Source organism: Vigna umbellata, chromosome 1 (genome assembly GCF_029865625.1).
Source record: "Vigna umbellata cultivar VRB3 chromosome 1, Vumbellata_1.0, whole genome shotgun sequence".
NCBI lineage: Eukaryota > Viridiplantae > Streptophyta > Magnoliopsida > Fabales > Fabaceae > Vigna > Vigna umbellata.
Genome location: NC_142165.1, coordinates 40,099,831 through 40,118,453, shown reverse-complemented (window position 1 = coordinate 40,118,453; position 18,623 = coordinate 40,099,831). Strand labels below are relative to the sequence as shown.

The 18,623-nt window shown below is 30.8% G+C and overlaps 4 protein-coding genes across 5 annotated transcripts; 2 read left to right on the top strand and 2 right to left on the bottom strand.

Annotated features, from left to right (window-relative positions):
- The first annotated feature begins 774 nt into the window (after positions 1-774).
- Positions 775-5,465, top strand: LOC124828722 (two-component response regulator ARR14-like). The gene is made up of 4 exons (XM_047302088.2): positions 775-910; positions 4,606-4,751; positions 4,837-4,992; positions 5,058-5,465. The coding sequence occupies exons 2-4, from the start codon at positions 4,622-4,624 to the stop codon at positions 5,330-5,332; spliced, it is 561 nt and encodes a 186-aa protein (XP_047158044.1). The 5' UTR covers positions 775-910; positions 4,606-4,621; the 3' UTR covers positions 5,333-5,465.
- Positions 5,466-7,429: 1,964 nt separating this feature from the next.
- LOC124828724 (protein PLANT CADMIUM RESISTANCE 3-like) lies at positions 7,430-8,485 on the bottom strand. Its single transcript, XM_047302090.2, has 4 exons — positions 8,367-8,485; positions 8,204-8,275; positions 7,900-8,115; positions 7,430-7,820 (listed from the first exon to the last, which is right to left on the bottom strand). Exons 1-4 carry the CDS (start codon positions 8,434-8,436, stop codon positions 7,744-7,746), a joined length of 435 nt encoding a protein of 144 aa, XP_047158046.2. The 5' UTR covers positions 8,437-8,485; the 3' UTR covers positions 7,430-7,743.
- Positions 8,486-10,072: 1,587 nt separating this feature from the next.
- LOC124828729 (protein PLANT CADMIUM RESISTANCE 2-like) lies at positions 10,073-12,321 on the bottom strand. The gene is made up of 4 exons (XM_088110417.1): positions 12,167-12,321; positions 11,987-12,058; positions 11,684-11,899; positions 10,073-10,337 (listed from the first exon to the last, which is right to left on the bottom strand). The coding sequence occupies exons 1-4, from the start codon at positions 12,234-12,236 to the stop codon at positions 10,261-10,263; spliced, it is 435 nt and encodes a 144-aa protein (XP_087966543.1). The 5' UTR covers positions 12,237-12,321; the 3' UTR covers positions 10,073-10,260.
- A 3,141-nt stretch (positions 12,322-15,462) lies between these two features.
- On the top strand, positions 15,463-16,678 carry LOC124828723 (protein PLANT CADMIUM RESISTANCE 2-like). Of its 2 annotated transcripts, XM_088103024.1 has the most exons (4): positions 15,468-15,768; positions 15,877-15,948; positions 16,042-16,254; positions 16,359-16,678. In XM_088103024.1, the coding sequence occupies exons 1-4, from the start codon at positions 15,582-15,584 to the stop codon at positions 16,445-16,447; spliced, it is 561 nt and encodes a 186-aa protein (XP_087959150.1). In that variant the 5' UTR covers positions 15,468-15,581; the 3' UTR covers positions 16,448-16,678. The 2 variants fall into 2 exon arrangements, with proteins under 2 accessions (XP_087959149.1, XP_087959150.1); XM_088103023.1 differs by having other exon boundaries at positions 15,463-15,948.
- The last annotated feature ends 1,945 nt before the right edge of the window (positions 16,679-18,623 follow it).

Here is an 18,623-nt window from a genome sequence, read left to right as displayed (position 1 = left end):
TCACAATTAAAATATTATTTTTACAATTATAATAGTTATATTGAAAGAATAAAAATAAAAGTAAAATTAATTAAAATAAAAGTAATAATAACAAAAATATAAAACAACAAATTAAATTTGATTTAATATATGAAATTATATTAAAATTTTAAATTAAAGCAAATGTTTATTAAATTTTAAATTAAAAATAAATTTTTAAAAAATTTGTTAATCGAGTTTCTGTCTATATTAACGAATTACAAAATTCGATAAGATATGTTAACAGATTTGAAAATTTTTATAATAAATTTTTTAAAATTTTATTTTTATTTAAAATTTAATATACATTCTTAATTTTATTTAATATTTTAAAATTATTTAGTATATATTAATATTTTAAAACTATTTAATATATATTAATATTTTAATAATTATTAAATTATTATTTATCTGTTATAATAATTATAAAAGAATAACAATAGTAATAATTAATATAAAAATGATAAAAATAAAATAATAATAATAACAATATATAATATTGTTTAATATATTAAATTAAATAATTTTAAATTTTAAATAAAAAAATTAAAAAATTTATTAAACGGTCGTTAATATTAAAATCCATTAAAAATGTTAAGAAATTTTGATAAGGAGAATTTTATTAAGAAAGAGAAAAAATAAAAAAAAATTGTTAACATTAATCATGGAATTTTTTGAAAAATTGAAGTTAGCATTATAAAATCTTGGAAATGCATATGAAACGTTCCAACTCATGGGCCACTTCTATTATCTCTGCAAGCATATGCTTCTTAAGTAACCCTCACATTTCTGAACCGATCTCAACAGCAGCACACGTACCAGTTGCCGGGTGATACAGGCGAGACGGCGGCGATCGAATGTAGAAGAAGAGAATCGAGGTGCCTCGGACGAGGTTAGTGTTCATTTTAAATATTTGAGAATTAGATGGATCTATTATGCCATATATGCCTTCTATCTATATCTTAGTTTACCAAACACAATTGTTGCGGAATCGATTTCATGGCATCTTTCACCAAATTAAAGTTAATGTTTGCTGTTTTATTTTTTTAAGTTAGGGTGAAATGAAATTAATGGAAATCGAAATAAGACCAACATGATTCATAACCTCTGATTGAGACGCTCACAGAATAATTTAGACAAATTCTTGATGCATTTATTATTCTCTGTATAACAGCGGCTACATTAGGTTTGCTAGGGCTAGAAACCCTTTTCATATTTACTCTGATGATTGATTTATTTTCACAACGAATATCTCAAATTACAGGTAACACTCCAAACAACAAAAAAACAATAGTAGCTTTTGAATCTTCTTTTGGTCTTTTGATTGATTTACGTGGAGAAAGAAAGTTTGATATGTGGGATAAAAATGTGGAGTATATAAATGATGATGGAGTGGGTGTGTTAGAATAATAGAGTGAGTAGTTGGTTAAACTTTGCAACTCAACCTGCTTTAGGAATTTTACCAAAATTGAAAATACTTTTAAGTTTGCCAAGTTAATAATAAGTAGATTAGTAGTGAGTTCTAAAACTAACCTTTTTCATTTTAAATTACTTACGATTGAAACTGTAAAATAATTTTATAGGGCTTAATTGATCCCTTTCACAATCTTCTATTTATAAGAATAAATTAATACACAAGTACATGATAAATAAGGACACAATATAATCATGATAAATAGAATAATCTTAGACACAATATAATCATGATAAATAGGATAACCTTTGACACACTATAATAATGATAAAATAGGATAAATATCCTAACAAAATTTAATGGACTTAATGAGAAATTAAGGGAAAGTGTTCCGATCATGGACAAACCTTTGGTGTATCTTTCTAAGTTTCATTTGTCATCTATCTTTATAGATCCCTCTTTTTAAGCCTATTCAAAGTTTCCTTTGCTAAGCACGCAACTGATTCTTGTGATTCTTGTGGATCCTCAGTGTCTTATGAGATTCACAGCCTCTTTTTCGTCATCTCCAAAACATATATTGTAGAAGTTACTTAATATTCTTGGACTTACCTCCCATGGCTTGCTAGGATGAAAAATTCAGTATCACAAGCTTTTCTCCATTTATCATAAATCAGTTCTGCAAAAACAATTTTGCACATGTTACGCTTTATATCATCATAACAACATACATAATAAATGATACAAAATCCATTTATATATACACACAAACATTTAGAAAGCTCACGGCTAGAGATGCGTCCATAGTGACTAGGGTGGATATCTCGTATCCGAAAACTCGCAGTTCGCCCCGTCAATCCTCCAGGGCCCAAATAACTCAATTTTCTCCCATGAACTATTTCGGTCAATGGATTAGTTTGATCCAAAACTTGAGATAATGGATGTAATCCAAAAAAAGATTCATAAGTCGTTGTTAATGGAGTTGAAGTCACCAAATTCTGAGGAGTCGGTATCAATTTATGTCTAATTGCTCCACATATAGTTCCTCTAACCATATTTTCTAAACGAACCAGGGCCAATCCAAATTGATCTTGTAATAGATCTGCTACAGAACGAATACGTTTATTTTTCAAATGATTTATATCGTCAAGTAGAGCCATTCCAAATTTCATGCCAATCAAATGATCCGCAGCTGTCAATATATCTCGCGGTAAGTCAAATATTTTTATAAGGCATAAGAAGAAGGTTCTAGGATGCCAATAATTTGTCAGGTAAATTGGGTCATTAACTATGTGTCCACTGTGTCAATGCCACAAAAGAAAAAAGAAAAGATTGTAGGGACATATAATATTTATCATTGGCTCGTTTTTAATATGATTTTTAAAATTCCTAAATTATAATTAAGGGTGTGTTCTTTTGGGTGTATTTGGGAGAGATGATTTGAATTGATTTGAGTGTAATTTTTTAGTTGTTTTTTTGAGTGGATTTGTGGTTAATTGAGAGTGGATTTGAAAGTAAAGTTTGTGAGAATTAGTATATGATTTGATTGATGTGACTGATTAATAGAATTTGTTTAATTAATAAAAATTGAAGATTACCAAAATACCCCTAGTTATTAAATTAATATAAAATAATAATTGTTAATGTTATATTTAATTGTAAAAATGTTTATCGAGAGAAAATATTAATATTAATTATTAAAATTAATTTTAATAGTGTACAAAAATTGAATTTTATTAAAATGAATTTATTTTTAATTGTTATATTTTTGTAATATTATTTACCCTAGCATCAAATAAACATAAGATTAAAAAAACAGAAAAAAATTATCAATATAATTCCGAAAAGAAATATTAAAGCAACAAACTTTAGGATTCATTTTGCCTATTCTTCTACTCTTAATTTACTAAATAAAAAACACAAGCAGACAAAAAGGCATAATAAGAACTACTAAATAAAAATCAAGAAAGAAAGTAATGATGGGAAAAAGAGCTTGGTGGAGTGGAGAGGGTGAAAGCAGCGTCCCTGTGAAGAATGAAAAAGAAAATTGAATGAGTGTGGTGTAACCGAATACATGGAGGTGTAACCAAATACATCCCTTCACTTCTCAAGGAATCCCTTTTGTACGTTTTATTTTTTGGTTGGTATTTTACAAAACAGGGAGGACATACTTTTACAAAACAGCGAGGGCATAAATGAGATTTTACTTCAAATCATTGCAAATCATCGCATTATGCAGAGATCATTAAAGCTCATATATCTCGCAAATTATCTTAATTCCATCGTTCCAAATCATGCCAAACGAACACAGTTTTCATTGCAAATCATTCATCTTATTTTTACTTGAACCGTGACATCCACCCAAACAAACACAGCCTAAAAGTTGAGAGGTCTCCTTATTTTATCCAAATTTTAATGTTTTCTCTCTCTGTTTTTTTTGTTATGAAGACACTGGTTCGTTTCTTTAATTTAAACAATTAAGAGTTAAAAGATTCTTCTACTTAGTATATTTTTTTATGGAGGTTTTAATAATTGTATCTGATACCTTTAAAATTTTGGACCTTTTATTTTTTCAGAGATTACAATTTAATATAAAATGTATAAGTTTTAAATAAATATTTTATTACTACTTTTTAATATTTAATTTTGTAAATTTTATTATTTTAATTTTAAAACTATTCATATTTTATACTTTTATCCAATTAGTTGAGAATTTGTTAATGTGTGGTGATTTGATCTCTGATATGCTTTTATTGTGTAAATGGAATATGCATTTTAGTTTTATATCATGAATCCAACAAAGCTTGTATTATTAATTAAAATATTATTATATATTAAGTATATATAAAATTTAATATTAATTGTTATATATTATAAATAATTATTTAATATTATAATTAACATGTATTATTTATTATTAGTTTTAATAATCAATAAACAAAATATTATTGACTCACCCACGTATTATAATTATTATATATTACATGTTTTAAAATTATTCTTAATTGATTATATACAAAAAGGAGTTTTTAAAGCATTAACGGTATATATTTATTTGATGGGTGGGGTGAAATCTCTTTAATTACCCGGATATTTGATTTTTGCTGTTTGGATTTTGTTATACCATGCTATATGTATTTATTTTTTTTCCTTGCTTTCTCCATTCCTGATATAAGGTGACAGTGGAGAGTGATGGCCGGAAGTTTTTCTTCTTCAATTGAGAAGCCTGAATTTCCATCAAATCTTAATATCCTTGCCATTGATACTGACCTCAAAGTTCTTGAATTCATTGAGAAATCATGCAACGAGAATTCTCATCAAGGTTAGATATATACAATATTTTATTTGTTATCATTCTTTAAGAGAAATATTTGTGTTTTTTTCTTATGCTTTTGATTTGTGTGCAGTTAAGATATGCTCTGAATCTTCAAGTGCGGTCGATCTTTTGCTGAAGAAAGAAATAGACTTTCATTTGATTTTCATGGAACTCCATATGCCAATGATGGATGGCTATGAATTTCTGCGTTTTCTTGATAAAGAAGTAATTGATGTTGCTTTCGTCAGTAAGTAACTAATCTTTTACCTTTTTACTTAAGTTTTCAACTTTTGACTGTTTAACCATCTGCAGTGATGTCTGAGGATGATACTGACCTATCCCATAAGAAGGCTTTTAAACTTGGAGCTTGCGATTATTGGGTTAAACCCTTCTTAGAGTATGCGTTTTTGTTCGAGAGGAGGCATTTGTGTTCACCTATGATGCAACATCATTTCCACTTCAGGCGCATAAGGAAAAATATTGATAGCTTGGAAGATGATGAAATAAGTGAGACAAGTTATAGTTCTGAATTCTCTTCTGAGGAAGAAGCCGAAGCCGATGATGATACTCTCCATAAGAAAGAATAACCTAGTATGATTAACTGACTACTGCAAAATACATACTTAAGAAGTCAAAAAGCTGCCGCAGTTGAATAAAGAGACTGTGAAGAATATAAAATTACCATTACTATTAAAATAGTTCATTTCTTTCATTAATACATTGTTATTCTTATTTCCTTCATTAATACATTGTTATTCTTAGTGTGAACAGCTTCTTTAATTTATAGAACGAAGAGTTAAAATATTTTTCTACGGTACATGTTTTAATGGAAATTTAAATCAATAATTCAAATTACTATATTGAAAAAAAGAATATATATATATATATATATATATATATATATATATAGAGAGAGAGAGAGAGAGAGAGAGAGGTAGAGGTGAAGGTGAGAGGCGGGGTGAGGTAGTAGGAGGAATGTTTAATATTTTATTGATTACTCTCTAATTGTTTTCATTTTACCCATAAATATAACCTGTCTTTTTAAAATGAATATTTCGATCAAGATAGTGAGGCTAAGAGACCATGTGTACAACATAAATGTGAGCTTGACCACTCAACATAGTAATATTGACTACATGACATGCACCTTTGTCATCTGATAAGAGTTCCAAACAATCTTCTAAAACAGGACCACGACCCAATGAATACCACAGCTCCTTTACATTCCTATAACCCATCTCCTTAAGAATGGTTAATATTTCAAAATAACTCCAACGTTCTGGATCAATTTTTAAAGTTGTGGTTTGACCATAGTGGTATTTGAATGTTCCATTATTCTCAAATTTTCCCGCATGGTGAAAGACGATTTCAACGTCTGAGTTGGCCATCTAAACTAATATAAAAAATGTTTACAGTTAATCTATGCTTAACTCAAATGTTATCTACCCAAAAAACAAGTAAAACAAAGCAAAAGAACAATTACAAACACAAGAGTAGGGGGGACCACAACCACAATGCTGCAACACTGTTCATAGCACATGCACAGATAATGGGGGACAGTAAATAGACAAAGCATACACAGATAACACCCTTTCATGGGGGGACCACAACGACAACAACAAAAGCTAAACTCAAAAGCTACCATAAACGCACCTTGGAATCACGCTTTTTGTAATATCCACCAGCACGATTTCTGAAAATGCGAGTCCAAATCCAACGTACAACGATCTCTACACGATCTCTGTCTTCGCAATGTAGCCCAAGTGCGACAACGACTCTATCTTCTTTCACAGAAATCCAATTGTCCTCAACTCGCATAAATGACCCCTAAATCACATTTCCTCCAAATTATAAAACCCTAACTTAATTAAAAGTCATATTCTCTGCTACTCCCTTATTCGTCATTATTCACAAAATCAATATATTGACACGTTTCACATAACTGGTGTCACATCATTAATGCATTAACTCCGTTTGGTGATACTTAACGGAAGGGACACATTAGACACAAATTTATCTAAGTGTGGACATATTTTTTACACTTTTAAAAATGGGGACAAAATTGAGATTAGACAATGAAAATGGGGATCAAAGAGACTGTTAAACCTAAAAAAAAGTTAAAAGAAAGTTATTTATGTAATTAAAAAAAGTTGGAGAAAATTGGGGAGGTAAAAGGTGAAAATGTGGTGGTGAAGGGAGCAACCCCTGACTATCAATTAGGAATATACATTTTGGTGTTCATCTGGACCTCCAACGTCCTGTATTTCCAACTTTTGGCAATTCCTCTCTGTATCAATCAATTTCTACTTGCACCCCCATCATTTTTTAAAAAAATCCACTTTCATTTCAAATCAATTTCGTTTTAAATTCCACTTTTAAATTTCTATAAGAATTTAAAATAATATATATATTGTTTACATCAATAATATTGTAAATAAATAAATTATAATATTATTAAAGTTTGTTTTTCTATTCACAATTATTATAATAATATCAGCTATATTTATTATTATAAATAAGACTAAATATTATGAATAAAAATATTTTTATTATTACTAAAATAATAATATTATTATTGTTAGTTTTATTGTTGTAATTACTATATCATTTATTTTAAATATTTTAAATATTTTAATTTGCAAACAATTACAAGAAAGAAATAAATAAAGTATAAAAAAAAGAGATGAGAAACTTTTCTTTTATAATAAATATCATCCTATAACCTATTTTGTTATTCATAATATCAATGGAAGCATCAGAACATATCCTATCATTAAAATTGTTCATTATTTCAGAATATAATGAACAGACGATTTCACGTTCATAAGATTAGACAAGGTGATAAATTATTGAACATGATCGACATTTGAAAAACACAAACACTGCTTGGATAAACATCAAACACAACAACAGCACAAACAAACAACGTCACAGACTACAGACACTGTTTATTTCATTTTCACTTTCAGATGAAACCACAGAGAATTTAACGCCATGCTCAACGGCTCATGCCACCTTCCACTTCCGGTGCTGAAGTAACGCCACGTGTATACATTTGCACATTCCCTTCCCACCCTATGCATGCAACAACAAACAGCTCATGAAGGAAAATTATCAGAAACATTAAACAATTTTTTAGCAGTTAATTAATTACCAGCAGAGATGTCAAATCCACGAACTTTGAGCTCCCGATACTCCTGGCAAATGGCTAAATGGAGGCAAAGAAAACTGACCAAACAATCGGTACAATGGTGTCCCTCAATCCCGTACACCTCTCTCAGTTTCGCACGATACAACCACGCGTAGATACACCCTCCCAGTTGAGTCAAACCAGCTAGTAGATAGAACAGTGATCCATGAAAACAACAAGCTGCACTAACAAGAATCATTGCACAGAAACAGAAATTAAGAAAATATAATAAAGGGTCGTAATTTATTAGGTCAAATCACACACTTACAAGTTTTTCCTTTGTCCAGAATCTCAGCTACCCTTCCAAAGCTAACACAGGGGCACCAAAGAGTGAGACAACCTGCGGATAAAAGACTGAAGATCATAAATGAAGGTAGCTTAATCTGTTTGATATGGTTAAAGATAATGGAAGTGGAAAAATGAGTTGATACAAGAACCGCAGTCTGAGAAGCAGTCGCATAAACCAGTGGACCATGATCCATCGGCAACCTTCTCAGACATTTTTTAAGGGAATCTGTGATACTGTGGTGAAGCATGGCCTCAATGATTGCTGTTAAATACAGGGAAGCCAAGGAAAAATACAAATCTCCTTTTTTAATACCCTATATTAATTATGACGTGTATGATAAAAATATTTTTTGTTTTAAATCTGTATTGTTTGAATTTGAGTTATACCAATACTAGTATACATACAGGACCACAACTGATGCGAATAGTTCAACCTTGTGATTCTTCTTGAACATTGTACTTACGCAGGTTTGGAGCTTTGTGTGGAGGGAAATGTTGATAGCTGGAACTGTTGTATAACAATAAATATTTTTTATCATGTATTTGCCAAATGCTGAATCTGATTGCCCATCAGTTTTTGTTTCTTCACTGTGCTAGCACCACTAAACCAATGTCACATGACTTTGTTTACAATAATTTCTTTCATAAAATTCACCTTATTAAATTCATCGTTCACTTCTTTTATAGTTTAGAACACATATCCAACCACCTAATTCAAGACATGAAACTAGTTTCATTTATTCACTTGTATAAAAATTATAGGCATCTATTTTAAAAGAAAAAAAAAAGTCCTAACCAGGATGATAACCTGAGAAATTAGTGTTGGACAATGCAAGAAAACTTAGAAGTTTGTTATTCGTTAAAATCATTAACCTAAAATTTAATATAGTAATAGAATACACTTAGAGGGAACATTTACAGATATTGATTAACATATAGGAAAATGTATTTTTAACAATTTTTTTACAATCGCTTATGTGTTAGTTCGGTTCATTTTAAATATACGGACCAATAAAATAGTAACACATGGTCTATTATCAAAAAATTGTTAAAAAAAGTTGTTAACATATCACGTCCTACTACACTTAATAATATGATGTGTTAAAAAAGAGAAATATTGAAAGAAAGAAAAAATGTATATATAATAAGGGTGTGGATATGTATCATTGTCTCTGTATATAATGCAACCATCTTAAGTTTAAGTGTGATTTCTTTCTATATTGAAATAGATTTTTTTTAAGTTCTATATATGTTTAACTAAAACTCATTGAGAAAACTTTCATACAAGTAATCTACAAACCTAAGATGTATCAACCATATCATTCTATTGTTTAAATACATACTTAGTGATAAACTTTCAACTTTTGAATATCATTCATTGAATAATATTTAAAAGAAACACGAAAAAATATACATCAATAGATTACAAACAAATCACATAACCGTTGTATTCAGATGATATTTTAATTTAGAATTTAATTAATTTATCAGTAGGTGTTATAACTGAATTTGAGTTTTGATATGGAATTGAGCTTATTAAGAATTGTTACATTGATATTGAATCTGGAATTACAACTTAAGTTAGACTTGAAATTGAATTTGGACTTTCAATTAAATTTGGCTTTCCATTTTAGTTTTATTTGAATTTCGATAGCAGGTCGCGCGCTGGATTTGCAGTAATAGTTCTTAGTTTTTTGGTTTTTCCTTTCATTCATGATTTAATTGTTGAAATTTCTTGTCCCCGTGCATTGAATCTATCCTTTATAAATTCCATGAACAAAACAAAAAGGTATCCAACATATCTCAATCTTTTGAGTATTTTTTTCTGAAATGTATTATACAGATCATACCAAATAAACATATTCCAAGACTGGCATGGGTGCATATAATAAAAAGTACTACTGGTGAACATACTAAAAAGTAATCTAATTGTTACAAACAATGTTTAAGGTTCTACATTGTTTCTGCATTTTGCTTCCAGGCTGAAAATGATGCAATAGTACAAGAACTTGAATAGAATTGAATGCGACGCTTAACTCAACGGCTCATGCCACCTTCCACCGCCGGTGCTGAAGTCACGCCACGCGTTTGCATTTGCACATTTCCATCCCAACCTATACATGCAAACACAATCACTTACAAACAACTCGTTAATAAAAGGTTTAATGTCTCGGTAGGTCCCTATTTTCGACGTGAATCTCAAATAGGTCCCTTTTCTTTTCGGCGTCTCAATTGGGTCCCCATTTTTGTAAAATTGTAACAATTAGGGGTCTGCCGTCAAATTGAACAAACGGCCGTTTAATTGTTTGTTACGTGGCATGAACAGTGTTTTCAGTAATCACACGTGGCATGATTCCCATCTCACACTGACTTTGTATCAAACACCTTCTCTTCAACCTTACCACGTCAGCCCTATCATCTTCCACCCACTGAAACCCTAACCCTAGCCGCCACTGCCGTTCCGCTTCCGCCGCTCCCGCCAATGCCGCAAGTCGTCGCCACGGCTAGAACATCATCTCCTTCCTTTCTCACCGGCGCATCAACGGACCACAACTGTGCCTCAACCAAGACCGCCGCCACCTTCCTTCTCCTTCGCACAAGGGTTCGAAGCCACCACGACCGCCATCTGCGAGTTCGTCTTCGCATCACCAACATCTCGCCGCCGTCGCACAAAGTCACAGTCCTCTTCTCCACCACCATCAACCACGCCAGCCGCCGCGACACCACTCTTCTCACACGCAAATCATCGAACACGCACCAGCCACCGCAACCTTCATCGCGCCTCTCCTCCATTGACGAAAGCTTGGCACAACCATCTTCATCTTCTCCATTCTCGGAACCCAATCGCACCTTCATCTCGGATCATCACCTCGCGATCTTCACCAACCATGCCGCGACCACCACTAACCTCCCTCACCTCGCGAGCTTCCTCGCCGTTGCCCAACCTCCATGGCAGCCATCACACGCCACCGCACCTTCCCGCTCTACAATCGAACCTGCATAAAAACCAGACCTGCAAAGAAGAACCCAACAATCACAAATCGCGCACTGTTAGGCGCAGGACCCATGGCTTCCTCAAGCGGAACATGTTCGGGTTCATCCTCTCTGCTTCAGAACTCGGGTTGTGTGTGAGAAGGAGAGGGGAAGATGAAGTGGGAATTACCACTGTGTCCTTTCTCTAAAGCTGATTTAACTTCATAGTTTTTAATACAAAACTCTTTTTTAATTCCACGTATGATTACTGAAAACACTGACCATGCCACGTAATAAACAATTAAACGGCCGTTTGTCCAATTTGACGGTAGGCCTTTAATTGTTACAATTTTACAAAAATGGGGACCCAATTGAGACGCCGAAAAGAAAAGAGACCTATTTGAGATTCACGCCGAAAATAGGGACCTACCGAGACATTAAACCTTAATAAAACTAATTAATAAGTGTTTAAGACTTAATTAATTACCAGAAGACATGTGAAATCCACGGGCTTTGAGCTCACGATACTCCTGGCAGATGGATAAATGGGGACAAAAACAACTGACTAAACAATCAGTACAATGGTGTCCCTCAATCCCATACGCCTCCCTCAATTTTGCACGATAAACCCACGAATAGATACAGCCTCCCACATGAGTAAAAATAGCAAGAATATAGAACAGTGATCCGTGAAGAGAACAAGCTGCATTAACGAAAATCAATTTACTGAAAAAATTAAGAAAAAAGTATGGTTGGTGGAAGTTAATTATGAGGTGAATCACACACTTACAAGTTGACCCTTTGTCCAGGATCTCCGCCACCCTTCCAAAGCTAACGCAGGGGCACCAAAAAGTGAGACAACCTGCGGATAAAAAAGAGTAAAGATCATGAAATTAAGGTAGTTTAATCTTTTGTATGCTATATATATTATACGGTGAAAGATAACGGAAGAGGGAAAACGAGTTGATACAAGAGCTGCAGTCTGAGAAGCAGTCACATAAACCAGTGGACCATGAGCCATAAGCAACCTTCTCGGTCATTTTTCTGTGAGTGTGGCTATGGTGTGTGAAGGATATTATATACAGTGAAGAAGGGAAGGTCACGACAAAGAATTATTAGTACTGCGACTAAATGGCGTCAATGCATTGATGTAGATTTAAAACGATCATTGTTTGAAAAGGATCAAAATTAATTTAAATTTAAAAACACACGAAAGTAAATAATTAAACTTTTGTTGTAGATATTTTGAAAAAAAATGAATAATCAAGGTATAATTTAATGATTACATTAATAAAAAAAAAACTATATTTGATATAATGTGTTGAGTGATGTAAACTTATCTTCTTTAGAAGAACTGTATTTATTTAAGAAAATGTAGATGGGAATCAAAACGGTAAGAATTTCTGTGAATAAGAACATCTATAAATGACGATGCCATAGAGAGCTACAAAGAAGAGCAGCTTAACACGTATTACCTATTTTATGTGAACACAACAGCTATTATAATCATATGGCAATGGGAATAATTGTAGTTTTTACAAAGTGCTTCGTACAAAATCACGTTTGCGTTGTATTATTGCACTTTCAATAATTCATTATCCACTTATAATAAAGTTGAATTGTGACCATTACAAGCAGTGTGAAAAGCACTTCCACTCATTCCAAAAATTGAAGTTATTACTTAAATTAATTTCATGCAGTTTGGAAAGTAGCCATGTGCTCATGTTTTTAGCTGAATTCGACATATTGGCTACATTCGGTTAATTTTGGACATGGTAGAGGTACAACTGCCGTGGTACTTCGGGGAATCAATTTATTTTATATTATAAAGAACTTCTATAATAAGAAAGTATTTTTTAATTTTTATTTAGTTTAAAATTTGTCTTTTAAACATAGAAAATGTGTTCTTGTTTAATTGAAATATATGAGAGCATGAGCTATTGAAAATAAATTTTTTAAGTAATTAATAAAAGTCAGAATTTTTTATTTTGTAGAAATTGATAAGCTTTTCTTAAAACTTTATAAATGTTCAGATTAAAAAAATTAACTATAATGTAAGAATGGAAGATTCGATAGAACATAGACACTATCAATCATGGACTCAAACTTAATTTAGATTATTTTCAGAAACAATGAAGAGTCTGAGGTAATTAATTGAAGTAGTTTTCATCGGCATATCTTTAGGCATAATAAGGAGAATAAAATTAATATCATTTGAATCTTTCAATAATTGAAAACTTACTGACATCAACTAAATTAAAATTAAAATGAAATAAATTTTTGAACGTTTTAGAAAATGTATAATTCCGAAATAATTTTAAAATTGTATTTTGAGAATAATTTATTTATACTGTGTGTTCTAAACGCATGATAATAATAATTATCATAATAATTATAATAATGTAAAGGACGCTATATATTACGATATATATGTGTGGTACAATAAAACTAATTTCATATTTTGAGAAAAAAAAAATGTAAGTTTCTTTTTTTATAGTAATTAAAAAAAAACAAAATGTAGCTTTATTTTAATTTTCTGCTAATAGAAAATTCCTAAATTATATTTATGAAAATTCAAAAACTAAAACATCAAACACAATAAACAAACATAAACCAAGACTATTGTGATGGGCTATCACGAGGTGATGGGCTATTATGCTTTGTAAGCCCAAAAATGTTCGGCTGGAAGCACCAATTACATTTGGGCTCCTACTATTTGCACTGCATTTTTCCAACAAAGCATTTACTTAATTGTTTTATTTATTATAATATTTTTATCATTATTTTCTCTCTCTCTCTCTGTAGAATAAAAAATCAGAAATATGTTTATTTATAAAATTCCGGCCTATCTTATAGAAAATTGATCAATTCTGATGCAACTTAATGAATTTGTATGTTTTTGGTTATTATTAATGGATTTATTCATTTTAATCTAACCTATCTTACTGAAAAATAATTCTGATCTTACGGGAAATAATATATTTTATTATTATTAAAAGACTTGTCTTATTATCAATTTCTTATCTAAATAAATTTATTTTCTTTCTTTTTATCTCTATTAAGGAAAATTTTATTTCTGTCTCATTTAATGCGATCAGACAGGTCACATCTAAAATGAGTGGATGCGTTTACAAAGACTCTTTTAGTTTAAATAGTATATTAAAAGTTTAGAAAAAAAACAACTTTATAATTCAAAATAATGAAAGTAGTTTGACACTGAGCCACAAATTTACACTCACCTAAAAATTTAATAATATATATTAATATTTTACATTAAAAAATAAAAAAGTTCAATTAAAATATAAATATTTAGAGTTATGACGTGGTTTTTTTTTAATTAAAAGGTGTGAAGATAAGATACTTTGGATTAAGGTGAAAATTTTAGAGGAACGATTGGATGAATTTTTAAAGAGACGAAGAATAGATTTTGGGATTATTTAGATCAAGAGATTTGAAGAATGGACGAAAGAATTTGAAAAGAAAAATTCATTAGAGTTTGTGAATAACACGATAGATGTAATAGATTAAAAAATATTTTAATTGCTAAAAATAGAAATTTGATATAAATCTAAATTTAATTAATAGGAATTATATTAAAATAAAATTGAATTGTTATTTATAAAAAATTAAAATTTATATAAAGAAAATTTGTAAGAATAAATTATAAATAATATTTCTTTAACATATTTAAAAATTTTGACATGCTAATTATAAAAATAATATTTTGGCCTGCAAATTTTCTTACCCAAACCCTACTCTAAAATCAATGTCTGGCCCTCAAGTTGACGCTGACCTTGACAAAATAAATTATCACAAATGCAAAAGTCTTGTTTTGATTTTTCAATGACGTTTCAGTGTATATAACTATCAATTTTTCACACAAAAGTATAGCTAAAACTTCTAAACATATAGACAAGATTGAAAATTCAAATAGCTTACTAATTTTTTTATGGAGATAGATTCATGATACTTGATTATATAAATTCACTATCAGATTTTCAAACACTCTCGATATAAAATTTTAATTTTTAGTTCAGTTTAAAAACTGAGAGGAGTGCACTGCAAACTAAATTTCGTGGAAAATACCTGCGTCTGCATAAAACTTTTGAAGATGGAATTGGTCAAAGATAACACCAAACCAAACAAGAACAACCTTTGCCTAAGAATGCTTCATATTTTCTTAAGTCTGTCCCACGTGGTAAAATGTAGCCATCATGTTTGTTGTTATTATATAATGATAAAGTGAAAAAGTGATTGCACGCGCTTATCCAAAGCCAGAGACCTTGACCCGTATTATGAACGAACCACACCCAACTCTATAATATCCGCTCCTTCATCCGAAACCCAGAACCACAACACCAGTGTTAATTTCCTGCTACGGCATTATGTATGGAGCAGGTTCAGATCCGACGAAGCCAACGGCAACGGGTTTCCCCGTTAGTTACAGCACTTCAACGACATACACCACCACCAACGACACTTCTTCCTACGCGCCGCCGGCACCTCCTCAGCCCAAACCTATCGTTGAATGGTCCACCGGCCTCTGCGATTGCTTTTCCGATTGTGGAAACTGTAACTTCCACAACCTTCACTCACTTCTGCTATTCGCCACCTATATCACTGATTTGCTGCAATTCGATTGGTTGCTTTGTGAAATTTACGGTAAATTATTTGTTTCAGGTTGCTTAACGTGGTGGTGTCCGTGTATTACCTTTGGACGGATTGCGGAAATCGTTGACAGGGGATCCTCGTGTAAGAAACTGTTTATGTTTACATCTCACACCAATTGAGTTCAATACAATCTATGTCCCGGTGCGTGATTGTTTGATCTGTGATTTGTTGCAGCGTGTGGTTCGAGTGGGGCTCTGTATACGCTTGTTTGTTGTGTGACATGTTGTGCTTGCATATACTCGTGCTTCTACCGATCCAAGATGAGAAGACAGCATGGTTTAAAGGGAAATGGATGTACTGATTGCTTGATTCATTGCTGCTGCGAGCCCTGCGCTCTCTGTCAAGAATATCGTGAGCTTGAAAGCCGTGGCTTTGACATGATTATTGGTATCTACCCATCAATTTTCTTTTCAATTATTGGCTTCTTCTTCACAAAGGAATTTTCCTTTTTGTTTAATTTGTTTCGGTTTAAACTTGGTATATATGGTTAGGGTGGCATGGAAATGTAGAGCAACGAAGTCGGGGAGTGGCCATGACTGCCGTAACAGCTCCATCAGTGGAACAGAGCATGAACCGTTGAAGTGATCCTAGTATGTTAAACCTCAAGAATAATGTTTCTAGTTGTAACTAATGTCATAGTACCTTATATGTTTTTTCCCCTCTTTCTGTCTGAACATGCTCCCAGAATCTAAGCCATATACAATGTATTAGATAATTATCCTGTATTTGGACTCAAATTATTTTTATGATTTTGGCAAGTCAACGATATTTATACATTAAATCTTTGCAATAAACTCGTTTTCAAGGTAAATGCAGAAGGTTTCTGTTTTGTCTTTAGTAATAAAATAAACTATTTATGCGTTGATTAGTTGGTTTAGACTATTTTAATTTAAATATAGGTACAGTTAAAGCACTGAATTGCAGTCCATACTGAACAAAAATGTTATAAAGTGGACCCTATTGTGTTGAAACTTGCCAAACTTGACTAACTTTTCATTGTTCCTTCTTCCTTAACGAGTTTGTTGCCAATTCTTTAACAAGCTTTTCTCAATTTAGTTCCCCAAACGTAACCTTTTTCTCAAGCAAGTAAAACAAGACCTTTAAAACTTAAATTTCGTTCATTCTTTCTTGGAAAGTGGTGTGATGTTATGTATTCATCATTTTCTCTGCTATTAACGTTGTTATTAATGATGTTGGAAATAAAAAACAAGTTGCAATGCCATAGCTGGCACTTATTCAGAATAGTTGGCCTGCATTTAATGATATATAGTTGACGCGAAAAGTCTCCTTCTCATTATGCGTTTATATCAATCATTCATTCATGTTCACACTCACTCACACTCACATTCTTTATCCAAAAACAATTGCTTCAATTCCAACAATTTACGCAACTTCAGAAAAAAAGAAGAAAGCAATGAATCTAAATTAGCCAAAGAAAAAGAAAAGGACACAAGCATGAATTTTTCTATTCCATCCTCCCATCTCTGCCCATTAAGATTATGATTCTCAAAATGTAATTTAGAAGTCCATGTATTTAAGAAATTCTGTAAGTGCACCCAACACTAAGTAATTAAACAAACCACCCTGGGCCTAGTTTACTTGAGTTAGACCTAAACGACAATCTTGTTTTCTTTTAATAGAAAAAATATCATAACATAACTTTACATTCATTTAACGTAGAAAACAAGAGTAAAATAGTAAAAAAATATAAATTTTTATATTTTTTCAAGAAAAAAAATAATATTAAATAAATGTAAAAATTTTAGTTACGTAAAGTAATATTTTTCTTTAACATATATAAATGGTTCCTCACTGTAGAAGAGAAGTGTCATAATTCCACAATAAGTGCTATGTTTTCATGCAGGACAAATTACACAACATACTCACAATATTTTTTTATTTTAAAATAGATACTAATTTCCTTAATTTTTTATAAATTAATAATCTATTTTCCTCATTTTCTAAAAAAATGTCTGTTTTATATTTTAAGTGAAATAATACTCCTTTTTTTAAAATAAAGTGATACATATTTCTCTTATTTTACTTAAAATGAAATATTAATTAAAACTTAAATAAAATTAAGAAATAAAAATAAGAGTTTTAAATCTATATAATAGCTTAGGTTCTCTGTTATTTAATATCGTTTAATTTTAAAGTCGATATTAAATGTAGAATTAATGTTTGGTGAGAGGTATACTAATGTTTATTGAACTCTTAAAATTTCAAAAAATAACGATAATCTTTATCTTTTCTTTTTCTCTATTATGTGAAATCTCTCAGGGAGATATGTCAAATTTATTGGAGTAAGTTCTTCCATCTATTTTATTCTATTCTATTTTTATATTATGGTGTTTGTTTGAGCTCCAGCTTTTATTCTTTTCAATTGTATTCCACGTTATAAGATTGAAATTTTCATTTAAGATTAAAGTTTTCATTTTAGATTGAAGTTTTCATCTACTGAAGGTTTAGGAGTGTGTCTCATGCCATTGTTTTGTGTCTAAATGTTGTGTTTTATGTCATAGTATATAAAGGAGCGTTAGATTAAAAAAGAAATTAAAAAAGAAACAGATTATATTCTTACTTTTGATTAAAAGGTAATCGTATTTTATATTACTTTTATTTTTAAAAAGTATAAAATCAGTAAAATGAATCATTAATCCCTGATTCTCTTTTTTTCAATCTACTGTTTCTATAGAAATTGAAAAGTAGATATGGAGTAGAATATGATTTTATATTAAAAATTAAAAAAAATAAAA

Excerpts from the sequence above, each read along its gene's own strand:
- LOC124828722 (XM_047302088.2), top strand. The coding sequence starts at position 4,622 with ATGGCCGGAAGTTTTTCTTCTTCAATTGAGAAGCCTGAATTTCCATCA. Across the intron at positions 4,752-4,836 it reads CAACGAGAATTCTCATCAAG|TTAAGATATGCTCTGAATCT; the intron begins GTTAGATATATA and ends ATTTGTGTGCAG. Across the intron at positions 4,993-5,057 it reads AATTGATGTTGCTTTCGTCA|TGATGTCTGAGGATGATACT; the intron begins GTAAGTAACTAA and ends AACCATCTGCAG.
- LOC124828724 (XM_047302090.2), bottom strand. The coding sequence starts at position 8,436 with ATGTCTGAGAAGGTTGCCGATGGATCATGGTCCACTGGTTTATGCGAC. Across the intron at positions 8,276-8,366 it reads CTTCTCAGACTGCGGTTCTT|GTTGTCTCACTCTTTGGTGC; the intron begins GTATCAACTCAT and ends TTTTATCCGCAG. Across the intron at positions 8,116-8,203 it reads TCTGGACAAAGGAAAAACTT|CTTGTTGTTTTCATGGATCA; the intron begins GTAAGTGTGTGA and ends TTGTTAGTGCAG.
- LOC124828729 (XM_088110417.1), bottom strand. The coding sequence starts at position 12,236 with ATGACCGAGAAGGTTGCTTATGGCTCATGGTCCACTGGTTTATGTGAC. Across the intron at positions 11,900-11,986 it reads CCTGGACAAAGGGTCAACTT|CTTGTTCTCTTCACGGATCA; the intron begins GTAAGTGTGTGA and ends TCGTTAATGCAG. Across the intron at positions 10,338-11,683 it reads TGGATTTCACATGTCTTCTG|GTTGGGATGGAAATGTGCAA; the intron begins GTAATTAATTAA and ends TTGCATGTATAG.
- LOC124828723 (XM_088103023.1), top strand. The coding sequence starts at position 15,582 with ATGTATGGAGCAGGTTCAGATCCGACGAAGCCAACGGCAACGGGTTTC. Across the intron at positions 15,949-16,041 it reads CGTTGACAGGGGATCCTCGT|CGTGTGGTTCGAGTGGGGCT; the intron begins GTAAGAAACTGT and ends GATTTGTTGCAG. Across the intron at positions 16,255-16,358 it reads TGGCTTTGACATGATTATTG|GGTGGCATGGAAATGTAGAG; the intron begins GTATCTACCCAT and ends ATATATGGTTAG.